General features: G+C 41.3%; 1 protein-coding gene across 2 annotated transcripts in view; it reads right to left on the bottom strand.

The window, feature by feature from the left end:
* Nucleotides 1-4,021: 4,021 nt before the first annotated feature.
* The window catches only part of ppp1r16b (protein phosphatase 1, regulatory subunit 16B), a 91,228-nt gene continuing 75,142 nt past the window's right edge, over nt 4,022-20,107 (bottom strand). For both annotated transcript variants that reach the window (XM_041954400.1, XM_041954409.1), the window contains exons 6-11: nt 15,940-16,064; nt 9,568-9,693; nt 9,401-9,476; nt 8,820-8,949; nt 8,473-8,620; nt 4,022-7,631 (exon numbers count right to left, since the gene is read on the bottom strand). In XM_041954400.1, coding sequence (XP_041810334.1) covers nt 7,158-7,631; nt 8,473-8,620; nt 8,820-8,949; nt 9,401-9,476; nt 9,568-9,693; nt 15,940-16,064 — 1,079 coding nt within the window. In that variant the 3' untranslated portion in view covers nt 4,022-7,157. The remainder of the gene's footprint in view (nt 7,632-8,472; nt 8,621-8,819; nt 8,950-9,400; nt 9,477-9,567; nt 9,694-15,939; nt 16,065-20,107) is intronic.

Genomic DNA, 20,107 nt, shown 5'->3' with positions numbered 1-20,107 from the left:
TTGCATGTGTCATGACCAACTGGTGGATCTGTTCAGGGGCATCTCCCATAAAGTGTGTGGAGCCTCTCTGGGGATTTCAGTTGGTGAAGATGATGAGTAGGAGCTCTGCTGGGTCTTTGTGGTGATCACGTACAGGTGGTCTTTGGATCTTCAGGTGTACTGTGCTCATTCCATCTTGTGCTCATTACATGGGTGGTGGTCTTAATTAAAACAAATCTCAGTCCAAGGCACACTGTGTTTTTCGAAGGGGACCTGTATTTTACATTAAGACCATATTCCACCCATGCAACGAGTCCTTCACAAGATGATTTTAATAGGTGACCCTTTGTTGGAAAAAATTATAATAGAACAACTGAAATCATTTTCTTGCATATTTGATGGGTAAGGTTGGGTGAAAGACTTGGTGATGATTGAAACTTGTGTTACTGTTGTGTCTGTTGTATAAATTAATTATTCCCAGCAAATTTTAATGTAAAACTAAATTAGTCATTTAAGTATTTTATTTTATAAGGTTTACCTGATATACCAGTAGATCAGAGTCCATGGCATCAAGCATTAATTGGATTTTTTAAAATCCAGGTTTAAATAATTTTTTTGCTTATATTTAGTATTTCATGATATATATCCATATCAGAATAAGAGTCTACACCCATCTACAGCTCTGTGAGGCTGTACTACAGAGTTGCAGTGAGCTAAATGCTAACATCTGCATGCTAGCATGCTCACAATAACAAGCATGCTCATGGCAATGTTCACCATGTTTAGTGTGTTAGCATGCTAACATTCTCTAATTAGCAGTGAATACAAACTGTCATTAGTTTTTCTGGTCAAAACACAAAGTATTGGACAAATTCAAACTTTAACCTGATGATGGTGCTAGATGAAAGATCAGGGGCTCCTCAGGGTTATTACAGTTCATTCTGAGGGGAACTTGAATGTCTGTACAAAACTTCATGGCAATCCATCCAACAGGTGTTAAGATATTTTAATTGTGCTGGAATGACTGACTTTGCAGTCCGCTGAGCCACACTGCTGGTGTAGCTTAAAATAATGAATGTTGTGACAATGATTTCGCATCACTCTGCATTAGTTTCAAGTGTCCGTAGCTGTTGCACTGACTTAGTGTCTCACATCTTAGAGATCGAAGTCAGTTACTCACTCTAGGTGCAAATCCCTCAGTTGACAGGCTCTTGACTAGCTCTTCTTAGACATCTTAAATTCAGATCAGGAAACTGAGGCCCTGCTAGGTCCAACAGATCCTGGGAACCGGGCAGGCAGACGTTCTGACCCACGGAGTCATCCATCCATTCTTTTTGTGCAGCTTGTCTTCTAACAAGCTGGCAGGCTGGTCAATCGTTGTGGCCTCCTCCCATCACAGCCCCATTTTCAGTCCTGCTATCCACCCTTCATTTGCATTCCTTCTTTATTTCATCAGTGCAGACATCACATCCCTTCTTTCCACCCATCCCTCCATCATGGCAGTCAATGTCTAAGCAACTCCTGGCATTGATTCATTTTCCTACTTTATCCTCCACACTCATGACTGCTCCTCAGTTCTTCCATCATCACCCCGCCATTTATGTGTCCAGCAGGGTGGTCAGTATGTGTCTGTATGCTCTTTCTGGCACCGATCCACTTCGCCCTTCAGTGAAGAGGACTGAAGGACTGGGACCGGAGCCAGCTGGCCTGGACTCAGTGTAGCTCAGGCACAATAGCGAAGCCAGGCCATGCAGAGGAGGTTAATGCAGTGTGGATCATGTGTTTTCAGCACCATTGTCCTCGTCTCTGTCTGTATGCCTTAGACATACTGTCTGTGCACACAGGGAGCTTCAGATGACTTCTTCTAACATTTGCTCAAGATACCGTGACATGAGACTGTAGCCTGATGTAAATGTTTGACAAATTAATTCATGTTTGTTTTTCCAAACCCCTGAGCTAAAATATTAGCCGATAGGAGCTCATTTACGTGTCAGCCTAATGCATTGTAAATACTGCTAAAGACAGACAACAACAGTGCTGTAGAAAAGTATTTAAACCCTTTCTGATTTCTTATTTTTTTGCATATTTGTCACACTTAAATGTTTACAATCAACAAAGTTTAATATTAGACAAAGATAACCGAGTAAATACAAAATGCAGTTTTTAAATGGTGACTGGTGACTTCATTTATTAAAGGAAAAAAAGCTATCCAAACCTAACTGTACATATGTAAAAAAAAAAAAAAAAAAAAAGTAATTCCCCGCCCCTTGTTAAATCATGAATTAAATGTGATTAACAATATTTTTGGAAAGCTGAGTTCAATTTCACAAGCCACACCCAGGCTTGAATACTGCCAGACCTGTTGAATCAAGAAATCACTTAAATAGAACCAGTCTGATAAAGTGAATTAGGCTGAAAGATCTCGAAGGCAGCACATCATGCTGCGATCTGAAGAAATTCAAGAACAGACGAGAAACAAAGTCACTGACATCTATCAGTCTGGAAGGGGTTACAGAGCCATTTTTTAAGGCTTTAGGACTCCGCCGAACCACGGTGTGAGCCATTATCCACAAATGGAGGAAACTTGGAACAGTGGTGAACCTTCCCAGGAGTGGCCGGCCTACCAAAATTACTCCAAGAGCGCATCGACGACTCGTCCAGGATGTCACAAAAGAACCCAGAACAACACCTAAAGAACTACAGGTCTCACTTGCCTCAGTTAAGTTCAGTATCCATAATCAACAATAAGAAAGAAACTGGGCAAAAATGGCATCCATCGGAGAGTTCCAAGGCCAAAACCACTGCTGACCAAAAAGAAAAACATCTTGATGATCCACAAGACTTTTCGGAGAATATTCTGTGGACCGACAAGACAAAAGTTGAAAACTTGATTGCAGTTGTTGCCGCCAAGGGTGACACAACCCGTTATAAGGTTTAGAGGGCAATTCCCATAGTTTTTCACATAGGGTCAGGTAGGTTTGGGTAGCTTTTTTCCCTTAACGCATGAAGTCATCATTTAACGCATGAAGTCATCATGTAATACTGCAATTTGTATTTACTCGAGTTATCTTTGTCTAATATTAACATTTGTTTGATGATCTGAAACATTTAACGTTTCAAATATGCAAAAAAGTACTAATTCAGAACAGAGACAAATACTTTTTCACAGCACTGTATATCCATGACAAGAAGTCACTCCCTTAAATTCAACAGACCGAGGAAACTGAAGCAACCATGCTAGCTGCTGGCCCGTCACAGTGGAGAATCTTAGAGTGGAGGGAGTACAGTATGTTAAATGGCAGGAGAAAAAAGGGCAGTTAGGTTCAGAAGTCCCCCAAATGTGGCTTTGAGAAAATATTACTTTTTCCAAGTCTCTCTGACCCAACTGTTGCGTGTCTGAACAACGACTGCTGGGTGCAGTTTTAAGAAATACTGACCCTGCTGACCCCTCAGACACTGAATGAGAGGAAGTTCAGAAAGAGAACAGGGGGGTGGGGGTGGGGTGGGGAACACAGAAAATCATTGAAGGAAGCAGTTGATGTTGGGCCAAGACCCTGACAGCTGTGTGGTGAAGGACGGTCCAGCCTCCGCCCGTTTCAGAACAAAAAGGAGCTGTAGAAGTACGGCAAAGACAGCAGACGTCTCAGCGTGAAATAAATTGTTAGTACGACATGCAGACGTGAGCTGCATGCATGTACATTCATCAGCAATAAGGCGTCTGAATATATTTTGAAGAACACGGTGCTTTTAAAAGATGAGCAACAGTATGAGTTTCTCTCAACATGCAAGCGATGAGCCACTTGTGAAGCTTTTCCTTCAAGCCATTGTGTCTATGGTGATCCTCAGATGGCTTGTTTTATCCAACAAACAGTCCAAAGATATTAAATCTACAGACAGAAAAACATCAAACCCTCACATTTGACAATCTGAGACCCGAGATTATTGTTTATATCCAGGCATGCAGGCAAATTCTCATGAAAGTTGTAAGAAATCCATTGTACCTCCTGACAAAAAATAGACCATGTAAAATTCTCAAAATATACAATTTATTCAAAATATGTTAATGCAACCATCAATATATTCCAGTAATTACAAAATCAGTAGTTTTTCATCTTTATAATCTTTTCTTTTATAGACAACGAGGCTTGCAGACAAACACAAGCTTTGATCATATTGTGAGAACACAGGGGGCTTTTAACAGCTGACTGTCCCTTTCTGGCTAATACTGACCGGGCCGTAGTTCAGAATTCCAATTCAATGTGGCTGACTTTCGTTATTAAGGAGGAAGAAGTGAAATTTCAATGGAACTGATTGCAGCAGCTGAAACACACGTGATCTGGAGTAACTTTAAATGAATTTCAGATGACTCATAAGATGATGCCACTGTCTTGAACACAGGGCTAAAGGAACCAGAAGCAGGGGACATAGCAATCTCACTGACCGTGACTTAATTTGCGCTTCCTCAAATTGAGCTGAAAGACAGACTGCCTCCTACGAGAGCACACTGAAAACTGACCTTTGCAGAAAATTGCACGGAAAAAAAATCAGCCATGGACACTGGTCACCGAGAAAATATTAAATAAGATGATGACACCGACAGATTTTAGACTGCTGGACTACTAAGGGGGGTCTACATAGACTCACAGTTTCCCCCTTGACAACCAAACGTCTAACATTTTCCATCATTGTAATTGTATTTTCCTATATGTTCAACAGTAACAACACAGATATGCAAATGCAGTTCATGGGAACAGATAAGGGGATGCTAATACAAACATATTTACAAATGCATCTGTACAAATATTTGACACTGTACAGCTGATGTTGTGGGGACAAAGGGGATAGTGGCATTGTGGGTAGTCACATGTTTAAAAGGGAAACAAACAAATCTCTATAATGGCAAAGAAGACCTTACAAGTGAAGTTGTTTTTCTAATTCATGGAAGACTCTTTGGCACTCACAAGGAGATTAGAGAAGCTGCTATTAGGTAAAAGGAGTAGTGCAACATTTTGGGGAATACATTTATTGGCTTTCTTGCAGAGAGTTAGATGAAGAGGCTGATACTATCTCTGTTGAATATGAAAACTGGAACCAGCAGCAGGTTCGCTGAAGGAATAATAGACTTCCTGGGACACTTTACTCCTATAGTACCACTTGCCATTCTAGCGTGCAGTTGCTAGCAAACCAGAAAACAAGCAGAGGTTTGTGTGTTTGATGAGCAGTCGGAGGTGAGCAGGTGCGCTCAGTATCACAGAGCTGCAGGCGAGCGGTGGAGGGGTGGATGGAGAGAGAGGAGACTAATTGCACATTCATAGATCCCTGCATACTAAATGAAGGCAAAGGTGTAGAGTTACATCAAAGCCATTTAAAGTATGAAGGGATTGCTTTCCTGGAAAAACTTCTACATTTGTAATATTGATGAACAGAGATGAGTTTTTAGGATTTAATAAATGCCAGGAGACAGAGCATACAGACATGAGCGCTATCGGTCTTCAGCACATTTCCCAAAATGTCAAACCACTCCTTTTAATTAAGCAGAGAAACTACTTCTATTACTCGTTTTCGGGTTGGCAAGTTTAATATTTTGTGTTGAACCCACAAAAGGACACCTGACATAACAGTGTGGGCTCACTACAGACCAGATCCACATGTGGATTAATGTTTAAAAAAAAAAAAAATGAGGCAAGCATAGAGTCCATGTGTATCTTCAGAAACTCATATTATACTTAGTGATTCATTACCTAACATTTACAATTTTTGTTAGCAAACACAGTGACTGGGATAAAGCCACACAATGGCCACCAGAAAAGGAACAACAGAACAAAAACAAATAACAAAGTTATTTGTAGTGACACAAATATGAAATCCATCCCGACAGGACGGCTTGCTTGTGTGATTTTAATAACATGTACATATAGCAGACAGGAACCCTAAACTTTATCAGCTGAACGTTCGATCTTCCATGTCAGAAGGTGCTTTGCTGGAAGACACTCCAGCTCATCTTATATTGCATTCACACTGGCCACACACCATCCAAATAATAAATACACTCAACTTTAGGAACCATAATGTTTTTTGTTTTTTTACACATTACATTAATTTCATAAATAAAGAAATGTACAGTAATTTTCAACCATGTTTGCTTAAATAATCTAAACGAGAGAGCACAAAGTGGGTTGTGCAGAAAACAGAGCATGACCTGTCAGTTCAGGGTTGATGTGAGAGGACGGCGAGGTGATGAATAGTAGACAGAATATAGTGACAGTCTCAAACACTAGTGCACTGCTATACTTATCTCTCGCTGTAGAAGTACACTTCCTGAATATGTTAACACTGTTGTATGGCGTTCCTTCCCTTTACTTATGCAGGCAGTACATAACAAGATAGATACTTCAAAAGAGATGTCGCAGATCTCTTTTTGCTACGTCTATGATATGTTGTAGTACAACATGATGTGACACAATACATCCGGACGTTCTGTGATGGCCTTCCTGCATGTTTGAAAGTGACGAGAATATGACAAAAAAAGCAGAACAGTGTGGTTTGACAACAATGTGAGTTTGTCCTGCAGAAAATGCTGTTTAATTACACAATCACAATCCGTATGTAGGGTTAAAAAACTCTTTTCCATCTTCATCTCGGAGGGCAGAACATGCACCTTGTACCTTGATCTTCTCTGCTTTCCTGATTCAACACTTCTGAACCTTTTCAAGGGTGAAAAGCTTTTGAAAAAACAGTCTACACCTTAATTCTTAACGGAGCGCAGGGACAGCAGGGCCAAAGAGACAACTTCTTGCACTCTTCTATCCATTTGGCATGTCATGTAGAGAGACTCCACATATGAGAAGGAATTTTAATCCAATGACTTCTGGAGGAAAAAAGTGGCACTGCTCAGTTCCTTTCTTCTTCTCTGCTACACTTGACACTTGCTTGCATTTGGGGAAGGTGTCTCCAAGCAGGAGTCACGTGGTAGGGAGGTACAAGGGTAAGTTTCTACACCTTCTTCATCCGACCATCTTCCCTGGGAGAAGTTTCAAGGAGGGGAGGAAGAGGATGGCAAAAGACAGGAACACTCCATCTTTCCTTCCTTCCTCTCCTCCCTCTGACAGGATGTTCCTGCTTTCCCTTCTCTCAGTGCAAACACTTCCTGTTCCGTCAACAGTCACGTGACCGGGGCGCTACGACACGCAGCAGCAGGTCCGCACCTTCGGCTGCTCTTCCTCCAATGGCTGTCTCAGTTTGAGGAGGGGCGGGTCGCCGCTGGCCGGCGTGTAGTAAACCGCGTTGCCGTTGGAGGAGACCAGCGGCATGCGGGGGTCCTCGGAGTTGGTTTTGGCATCAGTGAAGGAGTCTGTGGAGCCGTTACCTAGGTGACCGTTGAACAAGGGGTGATTCAACAATTTGGCGGCGGCTCTCTGTTTCTTGAGCTCCGACAGAGTCTGAGCACGCTCTCGCGGCCAGGCTTCCTCCTGGGTGGGCTGGGTGGTGACGACCCCACCCTTATCAGACGATGGCGTGTTGCCATTTGAGGGCTGTTGCGGCGGCATGGACGCCGTCGTGGAGATGAGGCCGTTCTGTTTGTTGTTGCCATCTTTGAGGATAGTGGGCAGCATGGGCTTGTCTGGCAGCTCCACAGCTACGGCTGGCTTGACCTGCAGGACACCAATAAAGATTACTTTAATCCTGCTATAAGGCTTCTGTTTGGGATTATTAAATACATGGAGGCCTGACTCTGTACGGAGGAGATCAGATATCTTTGATCTGGTGCCCAAGCTATCAAGCTCAAATAAAATGAGATGTAAAGCCTTTTTTTTTTTTGGTACTATAAAGAGATTGTCCCCTCAGGAATCGTCGTTTAGCGTATTCTCAGAGTTCTTTTGTGAAAGTATTTTTCTGCAACCTGAATCAGTTTATTTCCATTTCAGGTCACAATTTAGTGCATTTTTCTTTTAGCTTTTTGATCTGAATCTGTTGATAACATGCCTCACTTCGCTGCAGTCAGTGTGTGGAAGCTTAATAGTGTGAACAACACTGTTTGCACAGATTATGACAGCATTTTTTTTTTCTCCAGCAGAGAAAAAGCAGCTGTAGCTCTCTTCACTCACATTCTTCTCTGTTGACTCTACCGTTGGTGGAAGATTGTATTGCACTTTTTTTCCACTGTGGGTTTCTTCCTGTGTCACTGCTTTTAAGGAAACTTCTATAACTTTACACCTACACCAAAATCTGACATTTAGACTCCTGATGTGTGGGAGAGATGATTATTTTCCTGATATTTAAAACGCCTTTGTAGCTATGCTAAAAATATCCAAAAGTCGTGTCAGGTTGAAATGTCTGGCAAGTTATGTGCAGGAACTTACACCATCAAACAGAGGATGAATTCTCACATGCTACTTCTGGAACTGTGATTAATGTATAACTACGTCTGCACAGGTTTACCTAATTCTAAAAAACTAGCAACAAGAATAAAAGATGTATAACCTCAGGACTCACATGAACCACCTGGTTGTTCTCCTGATCAGACTCCTTCTCTTTTTCATCCTCCTCCTCCCTCCCTCCCCTCCACACGATGGCCTCCGTCTCGTACTCTTTACGGCACAAATTGTGTCGGTCCGACAGGCTGGCTCGCCGCACCACTTTTCTGTGGACGCAGCAGTGTCCAGTGAGAAAAATGAGAACAAAGCATTCTCTAAGCACAATGAGAATTTATACAATGCTCATGTCTAGAGCTACAAACACAGTGCGCCTTGATTGCTGCTGATCTCGCCTGTCGCTCTGTCTCTCAATGTTTAATACCACTTGTAGTAGCAGCAGTAACACCAGCAGATGTCAGCACTTACCCACGACTGCCTGCGCTGGACGTCCGCCGACACAGCGAGGTCTTGTGTTTGAGCTGCGACTTCATGATAATGTCATGTTTATGTTTCAGGTCCAGCAGGATGGCTCTGAACTCCTCATCCTCACATAGATCTTAAAATGAGAAGCAGGAAAAGCAGGAAATGTCAGCTACTGTCAAATGATGCTGTGGTTGTTGTGCTTTGCTGTGCTTTTACAAATACCAGAACAAACCCAGGATACTAAATTGAATTAGTTTAGATAATTAATATCCTTTGGGATGATACTAGTCTTTTATATCGACTGCTAAGATATTCTTAACAATGACATATACGTGTACTTTACCATTTATACTGCACTTACCACTATCAAGACTGCCAAAAAACGTAAAAGCGGACATAAAATAGCACAAAAAGGTTTAGATTTGATTTGACAAGATTGGAATCAGCATTTAACCACAATGAACTCGGATGTAAAACATGCATTGACTCAACAAGCTGGAAACGAGACCCTGCTGAGATAAGACATTTGTTTTCTTAACCCCCACCAGGTGTATTGATAAGGGAGTGTTGGTGTGTAAATATACCAATGGGGGTCTCCTCTAGGAAGGTCTTGGCATTGAGACTGGCTCCATGAGAGACCAACAGCTCTGCCACATGCATCTGAAACAACAGCAGCAGCAAATTACGTTAATGGTTTCAGAAACCTTGTGTGTGCTTATCTGTTTCCTGCTTCCTGTTATGTTTACCTTACCTGACCCCAGCACGCTGCAGCATGAAGAGGCTGCCATCCATCTGAATCTCTCAGATCCATGCGAGCTCCCCCCTCCAGCAGCAGCTCTGCAGCCTGCACGTAGCCATTTGCTGCTGCGATGTGGAGCTGCAAGGGCAGAGGACGAGCAATGCTTAGGCTTTTCTAGTGAATAGGATTTGCTGTAGATGATGCTCTGTGCATAAAATCCTGTGTAGATTTCACACTAAAGCCACAATTTAGATGCATATGACTGATTTACTACTGCCTCAAAAATGCTGACCACATAAGATATCAGATATTTGTGTCCAACTTTAGGGATGTGGGAGTGTCACTGGCCTCCTTCAATCAGCAATGTTTTGTTAGACTGATGGGGTGCTGGATGCTGCTGGAACAGCTCGACTGCATTAGCAGTTAAAGGCAAAAACTGATCCTGCTGGCCTGAGATGACCCACTTTGCAGGTCAGAAACACGCCTGTATTAGGAAACAATTATACCAGGAGCTCAGAAGAGTGAATCACTGCACACCCTTTTTATCATATCTATTCGATCAGGATATTAACTCTAATCTTAACCTCTTAAACCTCCGGTATGCCAGTCAGTACAATTTTGAGTGAGTTAGAAAATTAGTTTGAAAATAGTGAAGTGCCCGTCAGCAGGTTTCCAGAGCCAGATGACATCTTCAAATTGCTTGCTTTGACTGATCAGCTGTCCAAAACCCAAAGAAATTCAATTTAATCCTCACGGAAGACAGGGAAGCCCACTAAATATTCACATTTCAGTAGATGGAACCTGTGAATGTTTTAATGCATTTTTGCTTGAAAACTGACTTAAGTGAATAATCGATTATTAAAACTGGTGCGACTATTTGGCTGATCCAAAAAAGTACTGTATGTGATCCTGTTAAAGGGAGAGATCTTTTTAACAACTAAAAAGCTACTTTAAGGAGGAGCAACAGGATAAAACTCAAGCTCATCTTGTCATGTTTTTCTTGAATGCTAGGATTCATGTTTATATAATGTTAAGTGGTTAATCATTTGATTAAAATTAGTGTTGCCCTCTGCTTTTGTCGGGGCTTTCTACGGATGATTTCTTTCCCTCATCTTTATATAACAGTGAATATACCTGAGAAACATGCACACGCATAATATGAAGCCAACACCAGCATTCATTTCGTCTGCATCAGGAACGAAGCCTAATGATTTCTCTTTGATTGCAGGTTAGTAAGAGGACTGAGTTTGATCAGCTGGTGATGACGTGATGCTTATACACACTAGAGCGTTAGCAAAGAGAGAGAGAGAGAAATGCACACAATGTAAGATCCAACACTATTGATCTTCATGCAGAAATTAGGATGTACTGTAACCGGCAGAGGAAAATCAAAGCCTTGTGGACTGCAGGGGCTCAGACACATGCAGCTGATATGGTGATTTTCATCATTTTGCAACAATTCAGTGAGATAAATTAGATGCTACTACATTAGGAGGAATGCAAAATGTTTAGGAAAAAAAACAACTTCATGGGAGTAAAACAAACAGTGACATAAGAGGTGATTACAGGCAGCATTTCCTTTTTTAACAGCAGCAATTTTAGAACAGAGGTGTTCTTTGTCTCCTAGAAAGCAGGAGAGGAAGTACAGTGCTGCATGTATACAGAGAAAGATTACTTAAATTGCAGCCTTTTAAATGTGTCTAGGTGTTTTTTAACACCAGCTTTCTCTGCGACAGTTCACAGTCTTTATAACCCACAGTAGATGTATCTGCAAAATGTCCAAGAATAATTGGAAAGCAGAATGTGAAGGCTGAATTCAGGCCTCATAGCACATCAGTTATGTCCATGGCTCCCTGATCGTCAAGTACCGAACATGCTTAAGTGGATGTTTATCTGAGGTGCTACAATCAAAGAGAGGACATTTTTAGAGCATATCAGGGATGTTAGGGTCCATCAGTTCCTGGAGGGCTTGGGTCTGCCTGGTTTTATTTCCTTTTGGCTCCTGCTGGGACTCACTGCTGCAGGGTGGCATCTCCACAAATGGTATTCTGCTAATGGAGGATTCGTTGCTTTTGTCTCCAAAATACTGAAAACAATCTTAGGTTTCTGTGTTATTTGACCAAACGCAGCATCTTTACAGAATAGAAGTCTGTGGTCCTTTGAGCTAAACGCTGTATATTTACCTTCTTAGTTTAGCATGCTAGCATGCCAACATTCACTCATTAGCACAAAGCGCTGCTGAGACTGTTATTAGTCTTGCAGGAATTTAACTGTAAACAGAGTACTGGTTAAATAAAACATTTTAAAGGGATCACCAAACTTATTACATTTCACCCTGAGGAGCACATTTCACTCAATATCCAAAAATGTCGATCTCATGGGGGCGCTAGAGGAAGAGTCAGGTGATCACCAAAGTCATTGTTGAGATATTTATCCTGGACCACGCGACAGTGCCACTCCTAGAGCCGCGTTGCTAGCATCACAAAAATTAACAGCCATAAGTTATGTCTGCACAGTGTGTCTGTGTTTGCTGCGGTTTCCTCAGAGCGTTTCAGTTCCCTCTCACAGTACCGCTGGCAGCCTGTCAGGTGTGTACCCTGCCTATGCTCAAAGCATGCTGGGATGAGCTCTCTCTATCTTATCCAGTTTTTGGCCAATAGTCTGAACACATGCCCTTTAGGTGAAAAGCATATTTTAAACTGCTGGTTGGTGTGATGATGAGGGTGTTTGGGTGCATCTGTGTGTCCTGTGATGGACTGATGACCTGTTCAGGATCTCTGCTGTGACTGAACAGTTTGTTTAGAGGATGAATGAATGATTTTAATTTTACTGCAATGATCTCAGAAACCACTGTTTATATATAACTGAACTGCGCCTAATTAATTCAGCTTGTTTGTAAGAATCATTATTCTGTTACCTGTGAAAAACTTTGCAAATAATTGTTTATTCACACGAATTTAATGCAAGAGCTGGGCTGACAGTCTACAGGTTTGTAGCAACGTTACTTTAAGATGAGATCGTTTATGTGATTTACTATGCAAACTAATTTTTACAGCGTTTTTGATATGAATTGATCATTTGGTTAGCACCTTGGTTTTTTCTGTCAGATTTTTCACCACATGAACATAGTGTAAATTGTGCTTCCTTACTTCCTCTCTCCTTATTAAAGAGATGAATGATTTGTTTGCATAAGTTGAACAGAGACGACTATGAATTATCAAATAAACAGTTTCTCCTCTCAGAGTTTGATCAAACCATTTGCAACCACGAAATCCTGCACATCAAAACAAGGACACAAAATGTTTCAGTGGAAAACAAAAGATTAACCTTACATAACTTCCTCTCAGTTCCAGGTCTCTTCCTGTCTTCTCTGCCAGAGATTTTAATAAGGCATGCTCTAGTTTGCTTCATCATACTCGAATGAAGATTAACAGGATGCATAAAGCAGGGGGACAAGCAGCTCAATCAGACAATCTGTGGTAAGACTTTGAAGCTTAACAGGGTTATTTTGGGCTACTACCATGTAATGTCCCCTAGCTATTTTCATCCAGTGATCTGTCACTGTGTTTCCTCAGTGTAGCTAAAGTCCTGATACATAATAAAGACTTCATTAAGGCATCTGAGATTATACGCTCCACTCAGGAAATTATACACTAATGATTTTATGTGCTTTTTAATGCATCAGCACACTGAACTTCAAATTCAGTGAGCACCTTGTGAGGTACACTTCCCCAATAATACTAAAACAGATGACTGCCTAATGCATTTAATGCAACATGCAAGGTTTACAAGTCATAGTTGTGCCCTAAAATGTGCACAACGGCACAGGGCACACAAGCCCGACACGCTGGTACTGAGTGGAAGTAAAGCAAGTTGTGATTCATAATCCTTCTAGGAACAACACCTACAAGCTAACAAGGGACAGTACTAGAGAGTACATTAGTACATGAACAAATTCAGAGGGCCTTGTAGCCCCCAAGTGGTCTCTTCGGTACGCAGACTGAAGTTCGGCATTTACACGAAGTGTCAGGGCCAGCGAGTATGTAGAGGCGCTGCTATCATCAGCAGCCCAGTCGAGTATTTATGCCTGTAGCGCTGAATGATCTCAGCAGCAAGCCATAAAGGCACGGTAAGCCCCGAGAGGAGAACATCAATCAGTCAGTACTTGTCACAGTACTCGAGTACTCTTCAAGTCCGTAATGCTGCTATTTCGATCGCTGGCAGTTAGTTTGGTAATAAATAAAACCTGTGTAGGTGAGAGGAAGTGCGAGTGCCAGGCCGTGGCTATTTCCTGGAAGCACTTCATACCAGAGCAAATCCAGTTCACACCAAACTCTGAAACGTCTCAGTAGAAAAGATGCATTCTTTTTTTCTTTTGCCAGCATTGCAAAAGATTATTTCCTGTCCAAACAGCGTTACAGTCCAGCGGTACAGAGGTCTGAATCATGCAGCTGCATATCTCCACTGATAGTGGGCACAGTACACGGCCCATGTCAAACCATAAGGACGAGTCTCAGGACTGTTTTACTGCCTTACTGATGCAAACCTACTGCAGCTCTGTGTATCATGAATTTATTTTTACTAAACGTGGCTCACTGCACCTCAGCTACACTTCGTTTGCTGCTCATAATCACACAGACAGACATTTTTCACATTCTTTGATTTTAATTTTTGATTTGTCAAGTCATTAATTATATTTGACGTTTTTACCTTTTGTTTCAAATTCAATCAGTTCTTATTCATATACATCTTTTATGTAAGTGCAAGCTTCATGCTTGGATTATTTTACATTTCAGATAGCTGCAGCTGTTTCACTCACCAGTTATGAAACAACTAATTTAGATTTTAGGTAAATATCTAATCTGATATTGCATCAGTTTATGCATTACGTGAAATTTAGCTTCTGTGGTTCTCAGTCATTTGTCATTGTTTTTCCTTGATGCAGACATTTGTCTATCGCATATCTATTATTACAGGCATTCTTACCTCTCGTTAGATCTTGTTACATAATTTTTTATTCATGACTGCAGGTGTATTTAGTGCTCACAAACACTTTTATATCTGCAGAGCTTTTAAAATCATACAGCTGATTTGCCTTTAAGAAGATTATAATGAGTCTCTAAATGCCTGATTAGCTTTCAGGGTTTTATAGCTCCATGAGCCGGTGTTGCAGAGCACATTATCATTAAAAGGTGAATCTATAATAAAGACGGTCCCCTGAATATTTATACACCATATTCTTTTCCCTCTCAGTGCAGACCTGTGATGCTTGATAATTTGATAAGAGTTGTGTGTGTTTCTGCAGTGTTTTTTAGGTTTTTTTTTACAGGAAACACATCCAAACGGTTTAAACTCTTGACAGAATCTCCAGATTTGGAGGCAGCTAACGTGGAACTACTTAATTATGCCTTATTTCTAGCTGTGTAGTCTTTAGGCTCACATTTTTTACTACCGCAAGTTAATAATCAGTGATGTCCTAAGCAACTTTAGGATTATGTCCTCTCCTATTACAATCCGTGTCCTTGCTCTTGTCATGAGTTATATTGCATTACATTCATTTGTCAAACTTTTGTCCAAAGCAACTTAGGTTTTCTTCCATATGCAAACAGTGGGGGTATTGATGCAACAACCTAACCATAACCCTCCACTAACTGAACTACAGCCACCCAGCCAAAAAAGAGTGAACCTTGTCAAACCTGCTCACAATATCAAACAAAGTTCATGTAACAAAAATGTAAAAGTAGGCTATATATGTACAGCAAGCAGAGAGGATAAATGCTAGCTGGTCTAACAAAGCCCAGTTTCTGTGGCAACATCACAAGACTGGCGTCAGAGCACATAAACTGCATGAACCTAATGATGCGCCCTGCTGGTGTCAGTTCAGGCTGCTGCAGCTTTGAATGCCACTGTTGCTACCCACACGAGTCCCATCATGGACCTACTTCTGTTTAAAACCTTTTATCAAATGAAAACCTTCCAAAGGACAGAACTTGTGTATTGAGTCAAGAGCAGCAGTGTTCGTTGTTACTGGTATTGCTGGTTTATACTGGTTAAACCTAAAGTAGTCTTAAAGAAGTAAGTCATCTTGCATCATTTTAACTGCTACTTTGTATGTTTTTAGAGTATATTGATAGATGTTTTTTAACCTGTCATGTACATTTTTTTTAACAGACTCAAACATTGATTGTACTGTTTTATGTTTTGTCTGAGGTTTTGTCAGTTTCTTTATACCCTGGTCCTAACAGAAGAGACATTTCGATTCAGCTGTATTTTTTTATAGTCGAAAAGAAGATAAATTTGGGGGAAAAAAAATCATTCAGTCAGCTTGTTTTAAATTGCGACTGGTAGAGAAAAGTCAAAGTGAACAGAAACACAAAGTCTTACCAGCGTGGCTCCCTGAGAGTCTTGCTGGTTGACCTCCTCTCCCTGTCTCAGCAGTTCCTGAATGTCTCCCAGCATCCTCCTCTCTGTTGATGCTCGTGTCTCGTTGATCATCTCCTGGGTGATGCCTGTCAATCAAATACAGACGCAGAACCACAGTGTTAGTCACAAGAGAGACGGTGCCTTTTCCTGACGGCCGCAATACACAACTGCAGCGTGCTGACAGGGCCAGTTCATTACTGAGAAGCTGCTCCGGTATAATGGAACAGAGACACAACATAATGCTTGTGCGTAAAACTTCGCAAAGTGAGTGTTACAGAGAGACAGCTTCACTTTGTGGATTGACAGGTTTTTTAAATTGCGCTGGAGCCTTTCTTTCAGCAGCGGTTCATGGATTCCCCAATAAAAGCTTCTCTGCAGGTATTCAAAGTTCGAGGCTTCAAGGGAAGAAGAAATAACAAAGTTTTAATGGACAGCAGCAATTACTGATTTTTGTCGTGTTGCAGTGATCTATCATGGGCGTAATTAGCCAACGGGCCAAACCTAGACATGAGTAATTTATAACATTCTGAATAACATAAAAAGTGAAAGTAACTTTTTAATGGTTATAGGAACTTTCAGATAATTATTTCATCGTTTTTTAACGTGAGCACACCATTTGTAAGATCAAATCAGAGCTGCATACACTACAGGATTTGAAAATATTAAACATTTGAAACTAATGACTATTTGGTCTGAGCGACAGACAGCGGTTTTCATGCGCTTTCACGTCGGCTTTCCTGCCATCTTTTGGCTAAGAGTTCTGTGGGTTTTGGCGCCGTTGAGGCTCAGGTGATTCTGTCTGTCACAGCTACTCTAAATTCCTCCTTTAATCCATCTCGCTCCTGCCAGGCAGGACTCAATACTGTGACGGCCACACTTGACTTCTTCTCCCACAGCTCAGCAGTAATGTACTGTACTGTCCAGCAAATTTAAAGAAATGTCACATTGACAATAATGAAAACAGCCTGTCAGTCACAAGTGTGACTCTTACATTCTCGCGCTGTGTGACTGCAAATGTGAGTCACTTGGAGGATGAATGAGGGCTAAAGCTACATTAGCTTAGCTTAAGTGTTGCCGATGCAAATAAGATTCTATCCTTTCATTAAAAAAAGAGACCTTTTAATTTATTTGCCACTAGAAAAGGTTAATTATCCCTCAAATGCTGGAACTAACAGATTAAATATGCTAATATTTATTTTTCTTGAGCATTCAGGACAATCCCCTGAATCTGGCCTTTTACAGAAAGCATCACCTCACTGTGCATATATTATGGACAGTATTCCAGCCCTACGACCTTTCTCGTGACACAGAGTTATAAATTGAACCTGGGCGAGTGAAGCTGAAGGCAAATGTATCCACTCATGCCAGCCTCCACACGGCCATTTTAAAGTCAAACTCCTGTTTCAATGTCGCGCTCTCACGGCCCACACCGAGGTGCTGAACAATGGCGAGGAGGTGAACTGGTATTTTTCTCTGATTTCAAAATAAGAATCCCAGCCAGAGGGTGTTAAAAGGCGCAGGAATCAAGACGATGACAGTACCCCTTTGTCGACTTAAATTAAATGCGTCCCTCCGGCTATTATTGTCTTCGGCGTTTTGTGTTTCTGCCAGCAAGCTGGAGTCTCTCTGGTACTAATATCACAAAGTGTACTTGCTTGTTTCTGTCATATTTTGATTTAGCTACAGTGATGCCTCACAGCAGAGCAATGCCCCAAAGGAGTGAACTGAAAAAACTGTCAATATGCCGTCACATAAATAACAAAACAAGGGACTTAAGTTGAAAATCTGACTGATTCCCGGACCTCCGAATGAACATTAGTCTGTGGAACAAAACTACTTCCAATCCACATCTGCGAACAAGCATATAGTCCTTTATAAACTGTTTCCAACTTCTCACACTATATATGTGGTGAAGCCCACCTGTTTAAACTTCTAGTGTAGGTAGTTGTGTCCTGCGGAGACAAAAATACCTGAAAATATTCAGACTGACTCATCGATAGATGGCTGCATGCAGTTAGTTGTGTATTTGTGGCTAAAAGCACAACTGGATACACTGCACTTAATGTCACAGCTCCTCTCTGTATCTATATTGACAAGCCTCCACTGCCAATTAGGAGGTGATTTAGGATCATTGACTACAATCAAGTAGCCCAAACGTCTCTTTTAAAATATTCTTGAACTCTGTTAAGATTTGGGGGAGTTTGCTTGATTGGCAGTTGTATCGGTGAGCATTGCTATTTTTAATTTATCCCAAATTATTTCTACTCATGCAGAGAAATACATCCAAATCAAATTAGGACTGCAATTAAGGATTATCTTCATTATAGATTAATCTGTTGATTAATGTATCTGTAACTAACTACCTGGAACGCTATTTCAAAAACACAATGATATTTCTTTTACAATCATGTAAAACAGAGAAAAGCAGCAAATCCTCACATGTGAACAGCTGGAGCCAACCACTGTTTGATATTTTTGCTTAACAAATCAGTTGAACAATTAATTGGTCATTTAAATAGTTTTAGAACTAAATCAAATCTTCAATAAAATCAGCAAAGCTACGGCCATGTATACCAACGGTCTTAACTGGGCTCCTTTATCCCTCCATCATTGGGGACAAAATGACTTCAGCTATGTAGCCAGTTGGTGCGACTACGCTGCATTCCCCGCTCTATTTCACCGCTTCAGTTCCCGGTAGACATTTCCCCCTTATCACTGCGGCTCATCACAGATGAACTGGAGGATCAAGAAAGAGTCTGATCAGTCGTTGCTACGTATGAAATGCTGCGTGTGTGTGTGTGTGTGTGTGCCGCTGTGCCCATCCCTGTGGCGTCTCTGGAGAGTGAACTCTTATCCAGCTGCACAGTGCTGAGAACATTACAGGAGCAATTAGCAGCGCAGCGCTCCCTTTGATCGGCTTAATAATCATTCTTCTCACCTACTGTACCGCTATCTGCATTCTGAGGCTCGAGAGACCCTTTTGTAAGCTGAGAACCTCATTTTCGGCGCTTTCTCTCTCCAAGCCCCCATTCTCTGTCTGTCTACGAGGGTTTCCAACATTGTCTCACGTTCAGGGTGAGACCCACACGATGTGGTGATATGTGCCCTATTTTCACTGTTAAAACTATCAACATCATTAACCCAGCACTTGTTTATAATGCAGAATTTATCATAACAGGGCTTTTTCTGACCTTTAATTACAGGGAAATATGACTGAGCACTCATGACACTCTCCAGCAGCACCCTGCTTCCACACAGATTTCTGCTGTTTACCACTGAGCAGCTCCACTGAAGCATTCAGGTACTGTCTTGGTGAAAGGCACCTTGACCGGGAAAATTTCCAGTATTTTTTCAAGCCCCTTTTGTTTGCTGCTACTTCTCTAGCATGTGCACACACTAAATCAACAGCGACCCACAGCCTCACATGTAAACAAACCGCTGTGCACAGATGAATAGGATGCTAGTTTGGTTAGCTGCAAGTTGCCCCAAAAGTAGATCCCAGCTGAGAGTCGACTGAAGTCTTCTCAGCAGTATGTTAGTTAGTATGTGGCACACTTCTCATGTCTACGTTAGGGAAAAACAATCTAATGGCGTTGTTTATTTAATAATTCCAGTTTTAGAGGCATTAAACAAATGCCATGACCCATAAGCCTCAGAGCTTTGTGGGCTAAATGTCACAGCTCAACAGAAGCGACGAGTTGGGTTATAAAATCAGAGCAGAGGGGAACACTGATTGCAGAGATCATGCCTCCAAAAAAATTACATTAGAAGAGAGCTTTGGTGAATTTTACAGCCGTAACGCTGTAGCTGTAAGGTTTTTTTTTGTGCTCACAAGGTAATCATTATTTAACATTGTTAAAATCTCAAAGGTTTCTATTTCTATTAGCATGTGCTGCAGTGGATGGTGATATGTCTGAGAATATTAAAAGTTAACTGCAGGAACATAATTCACTTCCTCATAAAGACCAAGGAAGGAAATGCTGATTGCGTTGAGTTACAGAAGCTAGTGGAACGAGGCTCTCTGCTCACTCAGCTACCATAACTAATCCAGGGGACTAATTTCTGTGTTTGCTTTTGGGCGGATTCAGCAAGATTTTGAAATTATTCACATAAAACTGAAGTTTATTTG

This window comes from Chelmon rostratus, chromosome 2, assembly GCF_017976325.1.
Source record: "Chelmon rostratus isolate fCheRos1 chromosome 2, fCheRos1.pri, whole genome shotgun sequence".
NCBI lineage: Eukaryota > Metazoa > Chordata > Actinopteri > Chaetodontiformes > Chaetodontidae > Chelmon > Chelmon rostratus.
The sequence above is the reverse complement of the archived record's forward strand: the minus strand, read 5'-3'. Positions and strand labels throughout refer to the sequence as shown.